Here is an 18,644-nt window from a genome sequence, read left to right as displayed (position 1 = left end):
TAACTTTTTGCAACGCAGGGCAGAATAGACCCCGACCGGCCCTTTGAACTGTGCCACCCAGCAACCATATTTGATCCTAGCCTCATCACAAGACAATTCACAACGTGAGCATCACTTCCACAGTTAAGGCATGGAAATCGAAACAAAATATCACCCACAGTGTCACATTTCTTGTTTATTACATTGGGAAACCTGCGCCTGCATACACACATTGCCCATCTGAAATCCAGGTATGATTTAGTGTTCCCTATGCGCAGAGCCCTGCCCCTCCAGGTATCTGTCCAAGTGCTTCTTAAATGATACGTTTGTACCTGCCTCAACCACTTCCTCTGGCAGCTCCTTTCATATATATTTAGGTGTGAAAAAGTCCCTTTTAAATCTTTCCCCTCTCAACCTAAATACCCACTAGTTCTATACTCCTCAAACACAGAGGAAGGGACTGTTATCATCTATCATGTCTGTACCTCTCATAATTTCAAACATTTCTATAAGGTCACCCCTCATTTTCCTATATTCCAGATCTGTCAAAATGATCAGGAAAGATTTCTGTATGAGGCTAACATGAACAACCTCTTCCGGTAACTCTAGCCCTGGCAAGATCCTTGTAAATATTTTCTGGACTCTTTCCTGTTTAACTACATCTTTCCTATAACAGGGTGAACAAAACTGTGTACAGTACTCCAAGTAGGGCCTCGCCATTGACTTGTGCAACTGCAACATAATGTCCCAACTCCTACCCTCAATGCCCTGACTAACGTGCTAAAATGTTTTCTATTCACCACCCTGCCTACCACTGTTTTTAAAGAAATATGCACATGTATTTCTAAGTCACTCTGTTCCATTACGCACTCTAGTTCCCTACCATCCATGGTGTAAAGCCTGATTTACACTTGTGCGTACAGGCTACGATGTAGCCTATGCTGTAGGCCTGATTTATTCTTTTGCATAGCCCTACGCTGTAGCGAGCATGCGTAGTTGAGTCTGCGTCGCTCTGCAATTCACCGCCAAAACGCTAGTTGGTGATAGGGTTTCTATGCCACCGTGTTGAGTTTCTTCATGAGAGACATGGATGAGGAAATGCATTTCAAATATTTTCGGATGTCAGCAGGTAGATTTGACGATTTGGTTCATCGTCTCCAACCATTTATTTCGCATCAGGGTACAGACATGGCGAAGAAAAGCAACTGGAAATGCGTAGGAGGAAATGCGATGCTACCAAGCGGACCAATCACAGTTGTTGCGGTCTGCATCGCCACGACGTGTGAGCTACTTTTTTGGGGAGGTGCACGTTACCCTACGGCAAAGGCTACACGGTACCTACAGCGTACATTTGACGCAGAAGTATGAATTGGGCTTTAGTCCTGTGGTGGTTTGACTTTCCAAAATGTATCACCTCACACTTATCTGTATTGAAGAGCATTTGCTACCTCTTGGCTCACTCCTAACTGATCAAAATCCCCCTGTAATCTACAATAATCTTCTTCACTATCAACACCACCTCCCGATTTTACTTATCAAGACTTGTGCACATACATCCAAATAACAAGGGTCCCAACACCAGTCCTGCAGCATACCACCCAGCCACCTGCTGCACCCACCCACTCACCTGCTGCAGCAACCCACTCACTTGCGGCACCCACCCAGTCACCTGCTGCACACCACCCACTCACCTGCAGCACCCACCCAGTCACTTGCAGCACCCCAGCCACTCACCTGCTGCACCCACCCACTCACCTGCAGCACCCACCCAGTCACCTGCTGCACGCCACTCACTCACTTGCTGCACCCACCCACTCACCTGCAGCACCCACCCACTCACCTGCTGCACCCACCCACTCACCTGCAGCATCCACCCACTCACCTGCAGCACCCACCACTCACCTGCAGCACCCACCCAGTCACTTGCAGCACCCACCCACTCACCTGCAGCACCCACCCACTCACTTGCAGCACCCCACCCAGTCACCTGCAGCACCCACCCAGTCACCTGCAGCACCCACCCACTCACCTGCTGCAGCCACCCACTCACCTGCTGAAACCACCCAGTCACTTGCAGCACCCACTCACTCAACTGCAGCACCCACCCACTCAACTGCAGCACCCACCCACTCACCTGCAGCACCCACCCACTCACTTGCAGCAGCCACCCACTCACTTGCAGCAGCCACCCAGTCACCTGCTGCACCCACCCAGTCACCTGCAGCACCCACCCAGTCACCTGCTGCACCCAAGCAGTCACCTGCTGCACCCAAGCAGTCACCTGCTGCACCCACCCACTCACCTACAGCACACCACCCACTCACCTGCAGCACCCACCCACTCACCTGCTGCAGCCACCCACTCACCTGCTGCAGCCACCCACTCACCTGCTGAAACCACCCAGTCACTTGCAGCACCCACTCACTCAACTGCAGCACCCACCCACTCACCTGCAGCACCCACCCACTCACTTGCAGCAGCCACCCAGTCACCTGCTGCACCCACCCAGTCACCTGCAGCACCCACCACTCACCTGCAGCACCCACCCAGTCACCTGCTGCACCCACCCAGTCACCTGCTGCACCCAAGCAGTCACCTGCTGCACCCACCCACTCACCTGCAGCACCCACCCACTCACTTACAGCACACCACCCACTCACCTGCTGCACCCACCCACTCACCTACATCAGCAACCCACTCACCTGCTGCACCCACCCACTCACCTGCAGCACCCACTCACTCACCTGCAGCACCCACCCAGTCATCTGCTGCATCCACCCACTCACCTGCAGCTCCCACCCACTCACCTGCAGCACCCACCCACTCACCTGCAGCTCCCACCCACTCACCTACTGCACCCACCCACTCACCTGCAGCACCCACCCACTCACCTGCTGCACCCACCCACTCACCTGCAGCATCCACCCAGTCACCTGTGGCACACACCCGGTCACCTGCGGCACACACCCACTCACCTGCGGCACCCACCCTGCCAGCTGCAGCACCCACCCACACACCTGCAGCACCCATCCAGTCACCTGCTGCACCCACTCACCTGCAGCTCCCACCCACTCACCTGCAGCACCCACCCATCCACTCACCTGCATCAGCCACCCACTCACCTGCTGCACCCACCCAGTCACCTGCAGCATCCACCCAGTCACCTGCAGCACACACCCACTCACCTGCAGCATCCACCCAGTCACCTGCAGCACCCACCCACTCACCTGCAGCACCCACCCAGTCACCTGCTGCACCCACCCACTCACCTGCAGCTCCCACCCACTCACCTGCTGCACCCACCCACTCACCTGCAGCATCCACCCACTCACTTGCAGCACCCACCCAGTCACCTGTTGCATGCCACCCAAAGTGGACCATAGGAGAAAGGGACCCAGGGGAGTGGTAGGCAGGTGAGAAAAGGTAAAAGGCCAGAGTGAGGAATGGAAGGAGAGGAGAGGCTTTTTTATTGGAAGGAGAAATTGATATTCATGCTATCAAGTTGGAAGTTACCCAAATGGAATACAAGGTGTTGCCCCTCTACCCTGAGGGTGGCCTCATCTTGGCACAAGAGGAGGCCGTGGACTGACATGTCGGAAGAGGAATGCGAACCAAAATTAAAATGTTTGGCCACCGGAAAGATCCGTCGTGGCAAATGGAACGAAGGTGCTTGACGAAGCAATTTACGACACGTCTCACCAGTGTAGAGGAAACTGCGTCAGGAGCACCGAACACAATGGACGACCCCAGCAGATTATAGTTTACTATCTTATATAGGCCTGGTTTCCCCACAACTGATTGCACAAATGTTAGACAGAAAATGAAGTGCTTGATCTAATTACATGTCACAACACAGACATTTACGGACACTAGCCAAGGGTCCCTAATCTGTAATGATAATCGTATTCTTCCTCTTACAGATACCGCCTGACCTACTGAGAGATTTCTGTTTTTATTTCGCATTTCCAGCAACTGCAGTTTTCAATTTTTATTTCCTACCCTCTGATTCTGGCCATTTATTATCTGAGAAAGGACCCAAATTCTACTGGATCAGAATTGTTGTTGTTTTATTTGCCACAACCACGAAATGGAAAAGTTGACATTCATGCCCCACTTGTCTCAAATACACAGCTTTATCATTCTGATCCGATACAACCCATTTATCATAATGAAAAGACACAGATATGATCTGCAAGAAAAATGTGACAACCATTCTCTGGATAAAAAAACAGGAAATTTAAAGTTCGATATCCATCAAAGCACTAGATGTTTAGATAGAACTGGGTTCAAAGATAATAAATGCTACCATCCATGAAACCAGAAAACATTACAGCACTCTGAAATAAATGTGACTTTCTATTCAATTATTTTTTTTTGTACTTAGAATGACATACTGTACACTCAGTGGCCACTTTATTAAGTCCACCTGTACACCCGCTCAGTAATGCAAATGCTTAATCTGATAATGATGTGACAGCACCTCAATGCACTTTGTCAAGAGGTGTAGTTGTTGTTCAGACCAAACGTCAGATAGGGGAACAAATGTGATCTATGTGACTTTGACCATAGAATGATTATTAGTGCCAGAGGAGGTGATTTGAGTATCTCAGAAAGTTTTGAGATTTAAGTATCTCAGAAACGTTCTACAGTTGAGCCTTTATAAACAGTGGTGGCAATGTTGGTCATTGAATAAATCAGAAAATTAAAGGCATTTGTTTCAAGTATGATAAAAGAGGCGCTTAAATCTGCAGAAAGGCTTACTACCATGTTAGTGGTAATGTACAAATGATTTTTTTAAATCAGTAATATTGAGGAACCAACAAGTAAACAGGCTATTTTAGATCCAGTATTGTGTAGGGAGAAAGAATCGATAACAGTAGCTAATGGACATTTAGGAAAGCAAGATCATAAGATGGAATTTAATATCCAGGTTAAAATGATTTTGTTATTCTGAAACCAGAATCTTAAATCTAAATAAACTTTAGAGGCACTTGCTAGCTACGGCAGACTGGGATAACATTACCTGTTTTGACAGTAAATGGGCACCAATTTACATTTAAAGAATTAACATAGTTTACAGCAAATCTACAGAACATCCCCATGAGGGACAAATACCCAACAGGAGAAATGGTAATTTCTTGACTAACATGAGAAAGAGCAAGCTGTTGGTGCCCCCTCTCACTGTGGCAAGAGCAATACCGCTCTTCCCCTCACCAGTGAGAGAAAGAGCCTGTCTGAGATGTCGGTTTTGGAATAGACAGCAGCTTTTGAAGGACTCTAGATCATGGTCTCTCGGGGCTGATGCTTTGCTGGAGCAAGGGGGGGGCGGAATGTTGACGCTGTTGCTGCTGCTCGTGCATGAGAGGGGGTAGAGGGGCTTGGGGTTCCAACATTCCTTGTTTGGGGATTTTTTTCTCTCTGTTTCATGGATGTCTGTGAAGAGTAAAGATTTCAGGTTGTATACTGCTCTGATACTAAATTGAACCATCGAAGTTAAAGTTAGCAGAAGATAAAGGAAAAAGATTACCATCTTGCCAAGAGAGCAGCAAGTCTGAGGATTCCTAAAGTTTCAAATGTCATGAAAGGAGAAACAAGGAATTGGGAGTATTTTAGCAAGAAACTTAAAAATGTACTGTAAAAATCTTCTATACATGCAGAACAAAAGAAATAGCAAATAGTCTGCTCCGCCAATCATGGGCTGACCCAATTCTTCCAGTCATCCCCATTCCCCTGCCTTCTCCCCATACCCTTTGATGCCCTGGCTAATCAAGAACCTATCTACCTCTGCCTTAATACACCCAATGACTTGGCCTCCACAGCCGCTTGTGGCAACAAATTCCGCGGATTTACCATCCTCTGACTGAAGTAATTTCTCCATATCTCTGTTCTAAATGGGTGTCCTTCAATCCTGAAGTTGTGCCCTCTTGTCCTAGACTTCCCTACCATGGGAAATAACTTTGCCATATCTAATCTGTTCAGGCCTTTTAACATTCGGAATGTTTCTATGAGATCCCCCCTCATTCTCTTGAACTCCAGGTAATACAGCCTAAGAGCTACCAGATGTTCCTCATACGGTAATACTTTCATTCATGGAATAATTCTCGTGAATCTTCTCTGAACCCTCTCCAATGTCAGTATATCCTTTCTAAGATGAAGAGCCCAAAACTGCACACAATACTTCAAGTGTGGTCTCACGAGTGCCTTATAGATCCTCAACATCACATCCCTGCTTATATTCTATACTTCTAGAAATGAATGCCAACATTGCATTCACCTTCTTCACCACCGATTCAACCTGGAGGCTGACCTTTAGGGTATCCTGCACAAGGACTCCCAAGTCCCTTTGCATCTCCGCATTTTGAATTCTCTCCCCATCTAAATAATAGTCTGCCCATTTATTTCTTCCACCAAAGTGTATGACCATACACTTTCCAGCATTATATTTCACTTGCCACTTTTTTGCCCATTCCCCTGAACTATCTAAGTCTGTCTGTGTCCTCAACACTACCTGCTCCTCCACCTATCTTTGTACTATCAGCAAATTTAGCCACATATCCATTAATCCCATAGTCCAAATCATTGACATACATCGTTAAAAGCAGCGGTCCCAACATTGATTCCTGTGGAACTCCACTGGTAACTGTCAGCCAGCCAGAATGGGATCCCTTTATTCCCACTCTCTGTTTTCTGCTGATCACCCAATACTCCACCCACGCTAATAACTTCCCTGTAATTCCATGGGATCTTATCTTGCTAAGCAGCCTCATGTGCAGCACCTTGTCAAAGGCCTTCTGAAAATCCAAATACACCACATCTACTGCATCTCCTTTGTCTACCCTGCTTGCAATTTCCTCAAAGAATTGCAGTAGGTTTGTCAGGCAGGATTTTCCTTTCAGAAAACCATGCTGGCTTTGGCCTATCTTGTCATGTGCATCCAGGTATTTCATAATCTCATCCTTAACAATCGATTCCAACAACTTCCCAACCACTGATGTCAGGCTAACAGGTCTATAGTTTCCTTTCTGCTGCCTCCCACCCTTCTTAAATAGCGGAGTAACATTTTCAATTTTCCAAACATCCGGTACAATGCCAGAATCTATCGATTCTTGAAAGATCATCGTTAATGCCTCCGCAATCACTCCAACTATTTCCTTCAGAACCCAAAGGTGCATTCCATCAGGTCCAGGAGATTTATCCATCCTCAGACCATTAAATTTCCTGAGCACCTTCTCAGTCATAATTTTCACTGCACATACGTCAATTCCCTGATAGTCTTGAATGGCTGGTATACTGCAGATGTCTTCCACTATGAAGGCTGATGCAAAATGTGCATTCAATTCCTCTGCCATCTCTGCATCTTTCATTACAATATCTCCAGCGTCATTTCTTATTGGTCCTATATCTGCCCTCGACTCTCTTTTACCTTTTATATACTTAAAGAAGCTTTTAGTATCTTCTTTGATATTAGTCACCAGCTTTCTCTCATAATTCATCTTTTCCTTCCTAATGACCTTCTTAGTTTCCTTCTGCAAGTTTTTAAAAGCTCCCCAATCCTCTATCTTCCCACTAGCTCTGGCTTCCTTGTATGGCCTCTCTTTTGCTTTTACTTTGGCTCTGACTTCACTTGTCAGCCTTGGTAGTGTCCTCTTTCCATTCAAAAATTTCTTCTTACTTGGAATATATCTGTCTTGCACTTTTCTCATTTTTTGCAGAATATCCAGCCATTGCTGCTCTGCTGTCCTTCCTGCTAGTGTCCCTTTCCAGTCAACTTTGGCCAGTTCCCCTCTCATGCCATTGTAAATTCCTTTGCTCCGCTGAAATACCAACACATTCTTCTTCTCAAATTTCAAAGTGAACTTGATCATATTGTGATCACTGTTCCCTAAGGGTATCTTTAAGCCTTATCATCTTCAGATCTGTACTGACCTGGTTTTCCCAATCCACTTTCATGTTAAAATCCCCATCAATTATTTTGGAAATTAAGTGGTAGAGAAACCAAACAAATATTTTGTCCATCTTCAAGAAAAAGACAGATAATCAGAAAAGAAAATCATCTTACAAAGTTCCACAGATTCCCAAATAGCAAATGCAATAAATGCATATGTGCTATTTAAAACAGGAGGAAAGGGGGAAAAAAGAGAAATTACAGACCAGTTAATCTGACATCAGTAGTAGGAAAATAATTAAGGAAGTTGTGACAGGGCACTTAGAAAACAACAATAGTTTTGAACTGAGTCAACCCAATTAATTTAAAGAAGATAAGGCTAAATCACACCTTTTTATCTATTTCCTCCTAAAATGTATCTAGTGATCCGTCCTCCACCACCCGCAGGGCAAATGAATTCCGGAGATTATTGCCTGAAGTTCTGTGCTTTTAATTCATGTAATTCTTTATTTGCTTTCCTCATTGGACAGCTGAGAAGTACAGCCTCTGGGCTCTTTTGCATAATTGGTAATGATGGTCCAGAGTAATCTGCCCATCCACTTCACCTTACCTGTCCAGTACTGGAAGAATGGGGCATATTGTCTCAATTCTTTTAAAAGCAATGTGAGCCCACGGTTATTTTTCTGAGAATAAATGTGCAAACACATGTTTGGAGTATTTTAAGACTTGCTTCAACAACGATCCTGCTGCAATTAATTAGCAATCCTGACATATAAATAGCATCTTAACTTGCAGAAACCAACAATACACTTGAAAATTACAGGACAGGTATTTAAATTATATTGAGTTATTCAAATACTAGGAATTATTCTATTTGCAATGAGAATACGCATAAAGGTCAAATGCAGCAGAAAAATACACCGGGGCTTTTATAAGTATAAAGCATCATTCTTCCCAAAGGCTATTTATATCATAGATTTGTGAATTTCCACAGCCCCTCTGCAGATGCTGGAAATCCAGAGAACACACACAAAATGCCAGAGGACCTCAGTGTGTCAGGCAGTATCTATAGAAAGAAATAAACAGCCTACTTTTCAGGTCGAGACTTCACCAGGACAAAGGGTCCACTGAAAGTTTATTCCTGTCCATAGATGCCATCTGACCTGCTAAGTTCTTCCAGCATTTTGTGTGTGATGCAATGATTTAGTAAGGGAAGGTACGGCACTAGTTACTGATTCACAAAAGTCAGCAGCAGAAATGAGTGGAAAATTTCTGGATTCTAGGCAACTGCATCCAGTATATCAGATTACAGCAACTCTTAAAGGATTTTGTCACATGTTTGATGCAGGCTATTTTTAGCCATCTGAAGTTGCTTGTCTGTGGATAAATTCATAAACCAATGGAAGATCATAAACCACTGCTAGTGACCTTTGTGAAACTGGTTGATTTGTATGATCACCTAAAGCCAACGCTATTACCTTTAAATGATGGCTCTGCTTTAAAATCAATGAATAATATTTTGAAATGTTTCTGCTCAGATTTGTAATGTGGCTTTAAATTAAAAAGAACTTTTTAACATCAAAATAACTGGTGACATTTTAAGTGCACACACTTACTTGATTATTCCACTCATCAATTTAATACATGGACCAATCATTTATACAGTATCTGTTCCTTTATTCTGAATTCAAATTCCTTTTCAGTAATGTAAGTGACCATTTATTGACATGTAGTTGTCAGCTGATTTAATGGTAAATTCTATTTTTACTATAGGGATTCAACAATTTGAGCTGATGTTTTGAAGACAGACAGCTTCTGCAATCTCAATTTTCCAATCTATTTTTGGAAAATTCCAAGACGGTGGGACTGTTTTCAGATATTGTACTATCAACTCTTTATTCCTCCCCATTTTGCTGCCTGACCCACTGAGTTCCTCCAGCATTTTGTGTGTGTTACCCCAGATTTCCAGCAACTGCAGAATATCTCGTGTTTCAGTTTTCAGATACTGTACATTAGTTTTCAGATATTGTACATTAGTTTACTGGAAGACCATGGATTTGCGCCTTGGAAGGTTTCCAGGGCGCAGGTCTGGGCAAGGTTGTATGGAAGACCGGCAGTTGCCCATGCTGCAATGTCTCCCCTCTCCACGCCATCGACGTTGTCTAAGGGAAGGGCAGTAGGACCCATACAGCTTGGCACCGGTGTCATCGCAGAGCAATGGGTGGTTAAGTGCCTTGCTCAAGAACATGCACGCTGCCACAGCTGAGGCTCGAACTAGCGACCTTCAGATCACTAGATGGACCCCTTAACCACTTGGCCACGCACCAAATGGATTGTAAGTATTTGTTAGAAGAACTTTCCTTTGCACTTTTTCTGTTTGCCTGAGCATTAAAATAGTAACACTAAAAAGATATATTCCATCCTCTCAATTTAAAAGTTCTCCCAAGCCTTTTATTCAAGTTACTCTGTTCAGGAACATTTCTACCTTAAGGCTTGTCATTTGAATGCAGCAGTGACCAAATGTCCAGAAATGTAACTCTTCAAATAATTACAAAATTGCACCCACATTGACAAAATAAAACATATGACACCAATTTTTTTTTTCTGTGTATGTTACTGGGTCAACAAAACATCCAAAAAGTTTTTTTTGTTTAAAAGGCAAAGGACAGAGCATCCAGTCATAAAGTACTAGTTAAAATTAACTCTGTGTACCAAGGAAAAGATGGAAGAAAAAAAAGATTATTGCAGAGAATGATGTACAAACAAACAGAGCATCAGCTAGAAGAGTAACCACTTGCTCACAAAAGACCTGATAAATTTAAATATATTTAAACGCACATCTAAGAGCAAGGTCCATATGGTTCAGGTCAATGATTTTTTTTAAACCACGATGCTCTTTAAAATACTATTCTCAATAAATGCTTCCTGCTCATGTCTTTCAGTCTTTACAGTTCATCAGGTCTGTGGGAAGGATGCATTTCCTGCTGTGTTTGCTCATCGCCTGATGATATGTTTCCTCCCTCCTCTTGCTCACTCTCCTCTTCTACTTGCTTTTTCTTCTTTCCCTTTTTCCCTTTCTTTTTGTCCTCTTCCTTCCCATTCGTATCTTTCTTCTTTTTCTTCTTCTTCTTCTTCTTCTCCATATCAATGGCCGCAGGGTCGCCCTTCCGGCCGGTCCATTCTTCCTTCAAACATTCTGAAAGAGAGTAGGTTCGTCATTTGTACGTTCACCAAGTGGGCCACAACTTTAATTAACTAACCTTCTTTAACAGATACGGCAATTCATCCTGAACTGCACGCTCTCGTGAAAGTAGACATAATGTAGCTCATCTATGCTGGTAATGCATTTTCAGCAAGACAGTACAAGTCTTCTGATTCAAGATTCAAGAAAGCTCATTGTCAGTCTTCAGTACGTGAGCGTAAAGGAGAATAAAATGATTGCTACTCCGGATCCAATGCAGCCAAAAAAAAAAACAATTAGCATAAAAAACACAATAAAAAAACAAACAATAAACATAACAGTAATCCTAAAAAACACAATGTCCAAGTAACGGACTGAGTGTGACCGAATAGCTTACATACACAGACTGACTGTATGTACATAAAGTGCATAGACTACGGCGTGTCTGATGTGTATGTAGTAGTTTTGGGGGACGGTGGGGTGGGTTAATATATTGAGGTGTTGAACAGGCTGAGGATTTGGGGGGCAAGTAACTGCTTTTGTGTCCGATGGTCCTGGCGTGGATGCTGGTGGGAGTTTAACAAACAGTCCATAAGCAGGGTGGGTGGGATCCTTCATGATATTACTGGGACTTCTCTCTTTGGAGCACAGGAGGATGAGAGGGGACTTGATAGAGGTCTACAAGACTATGAGAGGCATAGATAGGGTGGATAGCCAGAACCTGTTTCCCAGGGCACGAATAGCAAACACCAGAGGGCATATGTACAAAGTTAAGGGAGGGAAGTTTAGGGGAGACATCAGGAGTAAGTTAGTTAGTTGTTTTTATTTCCACACACACAGGGTTGTGGGTACCTGGAATGACTTGCCAGGGATGGTGGTGGAGGCTAAAACATTAGGGGTATTTAAGAGCCTCTTGGACAGGCACATGGATGAAAGAAAAATAGAAGGTTACGGTGTGGTACTTTTTTTAGAAATATACGGGTCGGCACAACATCGAGGGCCGAAGGGCCTGTACTGTGCTGTAGTATTCTAGTGTCTAGTGTCTAGTGTCTCGTGGGGTTTTCTTGGGAATCTTTCTGTATACACGCCCTTGGTGGTGGCAGGCTAATGCAGGAGATCTGTTGAGCAGTTTTAACTTCCCGTTGAGATCACACATCTGCGTGAAGTGCTTCCAGCTGCAGCTGCTTGAAGACCGTGTTAGGGATTTGGATGACCTTCGGCTTGTATGGGAGAGTGAGAAGGCAATCGATCAGAGTTACAGGGAAGTTGTCACCCCGAAGTTGCAGGAGACGAGTAGCTGGGTGACTGTCAGGAGAAATGGAAATGTGAACAGGCAGTTAGCGCAGAGCACCCCCATGGCCATTCCCTTAAAAAATAAGTATACCGCTTTGGATACTGTTGTGCGGAATGCCACGGAGACTAAGTTACTGGTACTGAGCAGAGGTCCGTGATGCAGAGGAGAAAGAGGGAGCAGGGGGGCGGTAGTGATAGAGGACTCAATAATCAGGGGAACAGACAGGATGCTGTGGACATGAACGGGACGCCCGATGGTATATTGTCTCCCAGGTGCCAGGGTCAGAGATGTCTCAGATTGCGTCCAAAACAGTTTGGAGAGGGAGGGAGAGCAGCCAGATGTCTTGGTATGTGTTGGTACCAATGACACGGAAAGGAAAAGCAAAGAGGCCATGAAAAGAGAATTTAAAGAGCGAGGTAGAAAGCTGAGAAGCAGGACCTCCTGGGTAGTAATTTCTGGATTGCTGCCTGTGCCACGTGCCACTGAGGATAGAAACAGGACGACTTGACAAACTAATGCGTGGCTGAGAATCTAGTGCAGGCGGCAGGGCCTCAGGTTGTTGGATAATTGGGATCTCTTCTGGGGGAGGTATGACCTGTTCAGAAGTGACGGGTTACACCTGGGCCTGCGGGCAGGCTTGTTAGAGCTGTTGGGGAGGGTTTATACTACTTTGGCAGCAGGATGGGAATCGGAGTGACGCAACTCAGGACAGGGTGGATGGTCAAAAAAGCAAAGACAGTATGCAGTCAGGCTGTCAGGATGGGCCAGCAGATGACAGGACATAATTGCAGCCGGCAGGGTGAATATCAATGCATCAGCGATGCAGAATCAAAAAGGGTAGCATTCAAAGTGTTATATGCTCTGTGCACTGAGATAAGAAATAAGGTAGATGATCTTGTTGCACTGTTACAGATTGTCAGATACGATGTTGTGGCCATCACTGAATTGTGGCTGAAGGATGGTTGTAGTTGGGAGCTGAATATCCAAGGTTACATGTTGTATTGGAGGAAGAGGAAGGTAGGCAGAGGGGCTGGTGTTGCTCTTCTGGTAAAGAATGGCATCAAATCAGTAGAAAGATGTGACATAGGATAAGATGTTGAATCCTTGTGGGTTGAGTTAAGAAACTGCAAGGGTAAAAGGACCCTGTTGGTAGTTACATACAGGCCTCCCAACAGTAGCTGGGAGGTGGACCACAGATTACAACAGGAAATAGAAAAGGCATGTCATAAGGGCCTTTGTGATAGTCATGGGAGGTTTTAACATGCAGGTCAATTGGGAAAATCAGGTTGGAAATGGATCCCAAGAGAGTGAGTTTGTTGAATGCCTACGAGATGGCTTTTTAGAGCAGTTTGTCATTGAGCCTATGAGGGGATCAGCTATACTGGATTGGGTATTATGTAATAAACCAGAGGTGATTAGGGAGCTTAAAGTAAAAGAACCCTGAGGAGGCAGTGATACCAATATGATTTGAGTTCAAATTAAAATTTGATAGGGAGAAAGTAAAGTCTGATATAGCAGTATTTCAGTGGAGTAAAGAAAATTACAGTGGTATGAGAGAGGAGTTGGCCAAAATAAATTGGAAGGAGCTGCTAGCAGGTGTGAGTTTCTGATGAAAAATGAGGAATTTACAGGATAGATGTATTCCCAAAAACATAGAAATACTCAAATGGCAAAATAGTACAACTGTGGCTGACAAGGGAATTTCAAGCTAATGTAAAAGCAAAAGAGAGAGGATTGGGAAGCTTTTAAAACCCAACAGAGAGCAACTAGGAGGGAAAGGATGAAAAATGAAAGCAAGCTAGCGAACAATATCAAAGTGGATAGTAAAAGCTTTTTCAAGTATGTAAAAAATAAAAGAGAGATGAGAGTGGATATAGGACTACAAGAAAATGAGTCTGGAGGAATAATAATGGGGGACAAGGGGACGGCAGATGGACTAAATGAGAACTTTGCATCGATCTTCACTGTGAAAGACACTAGCAGTGTGCCAGATGTTGAAGGGTGCAAAGGAAGAGGAGTGAGTGCAGATACCATTACAGGGGAGAAGGTGATCAAAAAGCTTAAAGGCCCAAGGGTACGTAAGTCAGCCGAACCAGAGCAACTGCATCCATTGTTCTGAAAGAGGTAGTGGTAGAGGTTGTGGAGGCATTAGTAATGATCTTCCAAAAATCATTGGACTCTGGCATGGTGCCGGTGCACTGGAAAATTGCAAACGTCACTCCACTCTTTAAAAAAGGAGGAAGGCAGCAGAAAGGAAATTATAGACCAGTTAGCCTGTCCTCAGTGGTTGTGAAGGTGCTGTTAAGGACGAGGTTATGGATTACTTGGTGACACAGGACAAGATAGGACAAAGTCAGCATGGCTTCCTTAAAGGAAAATCCTGCCTGACGAACCTGTTGCAATTCTTTGAGGAGATTGCAAGTAGGATAGATAAAGGGGATGCAGTGGATGTTGTACATCTGGACGTCCAGAAAGCCTTTGACAAAGTGCCACACATGAGGCTGCTTACCAAGTTAAGAGCCCACGGCATTATAGGAAAGTTACTGACATGGTTAGAGCATTGGCTGATTGGTAGGAGGCAGTGAGTGGGAATAAAAGGATCCTTTTCTGGTTGGCTGCCAGTGACTAGTGGTGTTCCGCAGGGGTCGGTGTTGGGACCACTTCTTTTTATGCTGTATATAAATGATTTAGATGATGGAAAAAAGGTGGTTTTCTTGCCAAGTCTGCAGATGATATGAAGATTGGTGGAAGGCCAGTAATATTGAGGAAACAGGCAGGCTGCAGAAGGACTTAGACAGATTAGGAGAATGGGCAAGAGAGTGGCAAATGAAATACATGGTCTTGCACTCTGGTAGTAGAAATAAATGTGCAAACTGTTTTCTAAACAGGGAGAAAATCCAAAATGCTGAGATGCAAAAGTCCTTGTGCAGAACACCCTGAAGTTTAACTTGCAGGTGGAGCAGTGGTGAGGAAGGCAAATGCCACGTTAGCATTCATCTCAAGAGGTCTAGAATACAACAGCAAGAATGTGATGCAGAGGTTTTAAAAGGCACTGGTGAGGCCTCACCTTGAGTATTGTGAACAGTTTTGGGCTCATCTAAAAAGATGTGCTGGCATTGGAGAGGGTTCAGAGGAGGTTCACAAGGATGAAATGGTTATCATACGAGGAACATTTGATGGCTCTGGATCTGTACTCACTGGAATTTAGAAGGATGAGGGGAGACCTCATTGAAACCTTTCAAATGTTGAAAGGCCTGGACAGAGTAGATGTAGAAAGGACGTTTCCCATGGTGGGAGAGTTCAGGACAAGAGGGCACAGTCTCAGGATAGAGGGATGTCAATTTAAAAGAGATGCAGAGAAATCTCTATAGCCAGACGATGGTGAATTTGTGGAATTTATTGCCACAGGCAGCTGTAGAGGTCAGCTTGAAAGGTTCTTGATTGGACACGGCATCAAAGTTTACAGGGTGAAGGCCGGAGAGTGGGGCTGGGGGGCGGGGGGGGAGGATCAGTCATGACTGAATGGCAGAGCAGACTTGATGGGCCAAATGGCCTAATTCTGCTCCTATATCTTATAGGTAAAGCTAATACATTTTTGCATACATTTTTGCATGAAATATCATTACAAGGTCATTTTAAATGGTGTGCTTAAACAGAGCCTTGATATTTGAAAAATCCCGAAGTGTTGATGAAGTTACCGGACCCGCAGCCAGAGTTCTGGCTCACTGATACAGAGGAATGATTTGGAGTCTCAACATGGTAGCTGAGGAATTTACATTCAATAATTAAATGGGTTTTCTTTGCACGAGTGTCCTTCAGATAATAACTGCCAGATTAACAATTTGGCATGTACTAGCTGAGCTGAAGGGCCAGCTTCTGTTGTACAGCACACTTTAACTCTGCAACTGCTTTGGGTATTGCAAACTGATTGTAAGTCAGAAATGAACAAAAACCAAGAGTGAGAGAGGATAGCTGAAACAGGTGTGAGGGCAAGCACGTGGAAATACCCTGTTCCCACCTGGCAGGAGGTAACTGCAATCCTGTAGCGCCAGCAAATCCATCCTGCCAGACACTCAAATGCTGATCGCATATACTAGCTGTTCCTAACCGGAGAAGGATCAGTATTTATAATGAACCAACAGGGCAGTGGACAGAGCTTCAACTGTAGTTTCCAAAAATGAACTGAATAAATACCGAGAACAGTTTCAGCTAAATGTCAATCTCCTGCAATACACTTAATTATTTGTTATTGGTGGTAATATTACTTGATGTATTGTTTGCGAGTTATACATACTGTGTTGTACACCTTGGTCCAAAGGAGCACTGTTTTGTTTGGCCGTGTACTGTATGTGGTTAAATGACAACATACTAGAACTTAACAAGGGGGACTGGAACTGATTAGATTAGTCATAGAGCACTACAGCACAGAAACAGGCCCCTCGGCCCATCTAGTCCCTGCCGTCTTGGTCTTCTGCCCAGTCCTATCTACCTGCGCCTGCACCATAGACCTCATACCCCTCTCATCCATGTAGCTATCCAAACTCTTAAATATTACAACTGAACATGCATCTACCACTGCCACTGGATGCTCACTCCACACTCATAACACCCTCTGAGTTCCTCCTCAGATTCACCTTTCACCCTAAACCTATGACCTCTAATTCTAGTCTCATCCAATGAGGGGGGAGAAAGGCCTGCATCCAATCACACTATCTATACAACTCATAGTTCTCTTTACTTCTACAGGATCTCCCTTCATTTTCCTGTGCTCCAGGGAATAAAATCCAAACCTATTTAACCTTTCCCTGCAACTCAGTTCCTCAAGTCCTGGCAACAGCCTTGTAAATTTTCTCTGCACTCTTTCAACCTTATTAACATTGGATTATTTGAATGAGCCAACATGTCATAGCATACTTTAGTGTTGACTCTTCCATAATTCTAGTATACCATTGCATTCACTGTCATCAAAGAGCAGCAGACTTCAAAGTGTATAGATCAATTTAATCATCAAGCTTTCCATTTCAATATGTGCTACCAAACCTTGTTTCCCTTGAGGGACTACAGTTCACAGAAAGAAATAGAACGGGAAGACAGGCTTGCAACAAATACAGCTTGCTCACCTCAAATCTATGAAGCATTTTATAAAGATAAAAGATACTGAAGTAACTCAGAGTGTGTATATGTGGGGGCGACAGATACTTCTTGTTTGCTACAGGTCCTTTCCAGCCCAAATGATTGCTCTCAAGGTCAAGGTTGAGTTTATCGTCAGATGCAGGAGGACATGCCAGCACAGGTGCAACAATAACTTATTTGCAACTGTATCACAGTTGTGAGCAGTGATGTGTTGCAGGGAACAGTGCTTGGTCTGTTGTTGTTTGTCATCTATATCAACAATCTGGCTGATAATGTGGTAATCTGGATCAGCTAATTTGCAGATGACACCAAGACTGGGGGTGTAGTGATCAGTGAGGAAGCCTATCACAGGATTTGCATCAGCTGGAAAAATTGGCTGGTAAATGGCCGATAGAATTTAATGTAGGCAAGTGTGACGTTTTGCACTTTGGTAAGACCAACCATTGTAGGTCTTACACAGTGGACGGTAAGGCACTGAGGAGTGTGGTAGAACAAAGTGATCTGGGAATATATGTGACATAAAAAAAGATATTGGCACATTGGCCTTCATAAATCAATGTACTGAGTACAGAGCTGGGATGTTATGTTGAAGTTGTATAAGACGTTGGTGAGGCCTAATTTGGAGTATTGTGTGTAGTTTGATCACCTACCTACAGGAAAGATGGAAATAAGGTTGAAAGAATACAGAGAAAATTTACAAGGACTTTGCCAGATCTGGACAACCTGAGTTCTAAGGAAAGATTGAATAGGACTGTATTCTTTAGAATGTTGAAGATGGAGAGCAGATTTGATAGAGATATACAAAATTACGAGGGCTATAGACAGGGTAAGTGCAAGCAGGTTTTTTCCACTGAGGTTGGATGGGACTACAACCAGAGGTCACGGCTTAAGGATGAAAGGTGAAAAGTTTAAGGGGAACATGAGGAGAAACTTTGTCACTCAGAGGGTTGTGAGAGTGCGGAACCAGCTGCCAGCATAAGTGGTCTATGCGAGCTCGATTTCAACATTTAAGAGAAGTTTGGATAGGTACAGAGATGGTAGGGGTATAGATGGCTATGGCCCAGTTGCAGGTCGCTGGGAAGAGGCAATTTAAATGGTTTTGGCATGGACTAGATAGGCCAAAGGCCTTGTTTCTGTGCTGAACTTCTCTATGACACAGGTACATAGCATCA

General features: G+C 44.2%; 1 protein-coding gene across 1 annotated transcript in view; it reads right to left on the bottom strand.

The window, feature by feature from the left end:
• Window positions 1–10,289: 10,289 nt before the first annotated feature.
• The window catches only part of cnpy3 (canopy FGF signaling regulator 3), a 28,601-nt gene continuing 20,246 nt past the window's right edge, over window positions 10,290–18,644 (bottom strand). Inside the window, exon 7 of the mRNA XM_072270929.1 lies at window positions 10,290–11,060. Within this exon, the coding sequence (XP_072127030.1) occupies window positions 10,810–11,060 (251 nt within the window). The 3' untranslated portion in view covers window positions 10,290–10,809. The remainder of the gene's footprint in view (window positions 11,061–18,644) is intronic.

Source organism: Mobula birostris, chromosome 10 (assembly GCF_030028105.1).
Source record: "Mobula birostris isolate sMobBir1 chromosome 10, sMobBir1.hap1, whole genome shotgun sequence".
In the NCBI taxonomy this organism is placed as follows: Eukaryota; Metazoa; Chordata; class Chondrichthyes; order Myliobatiformes; family Myliobatidae; genus Mobula; species Mobula birostris.
The sequence above is the reverse complement of the archived record's forward strand: the minus strand, read 5'-3'. Positions and strand labels throughout refer to the sequence as shown.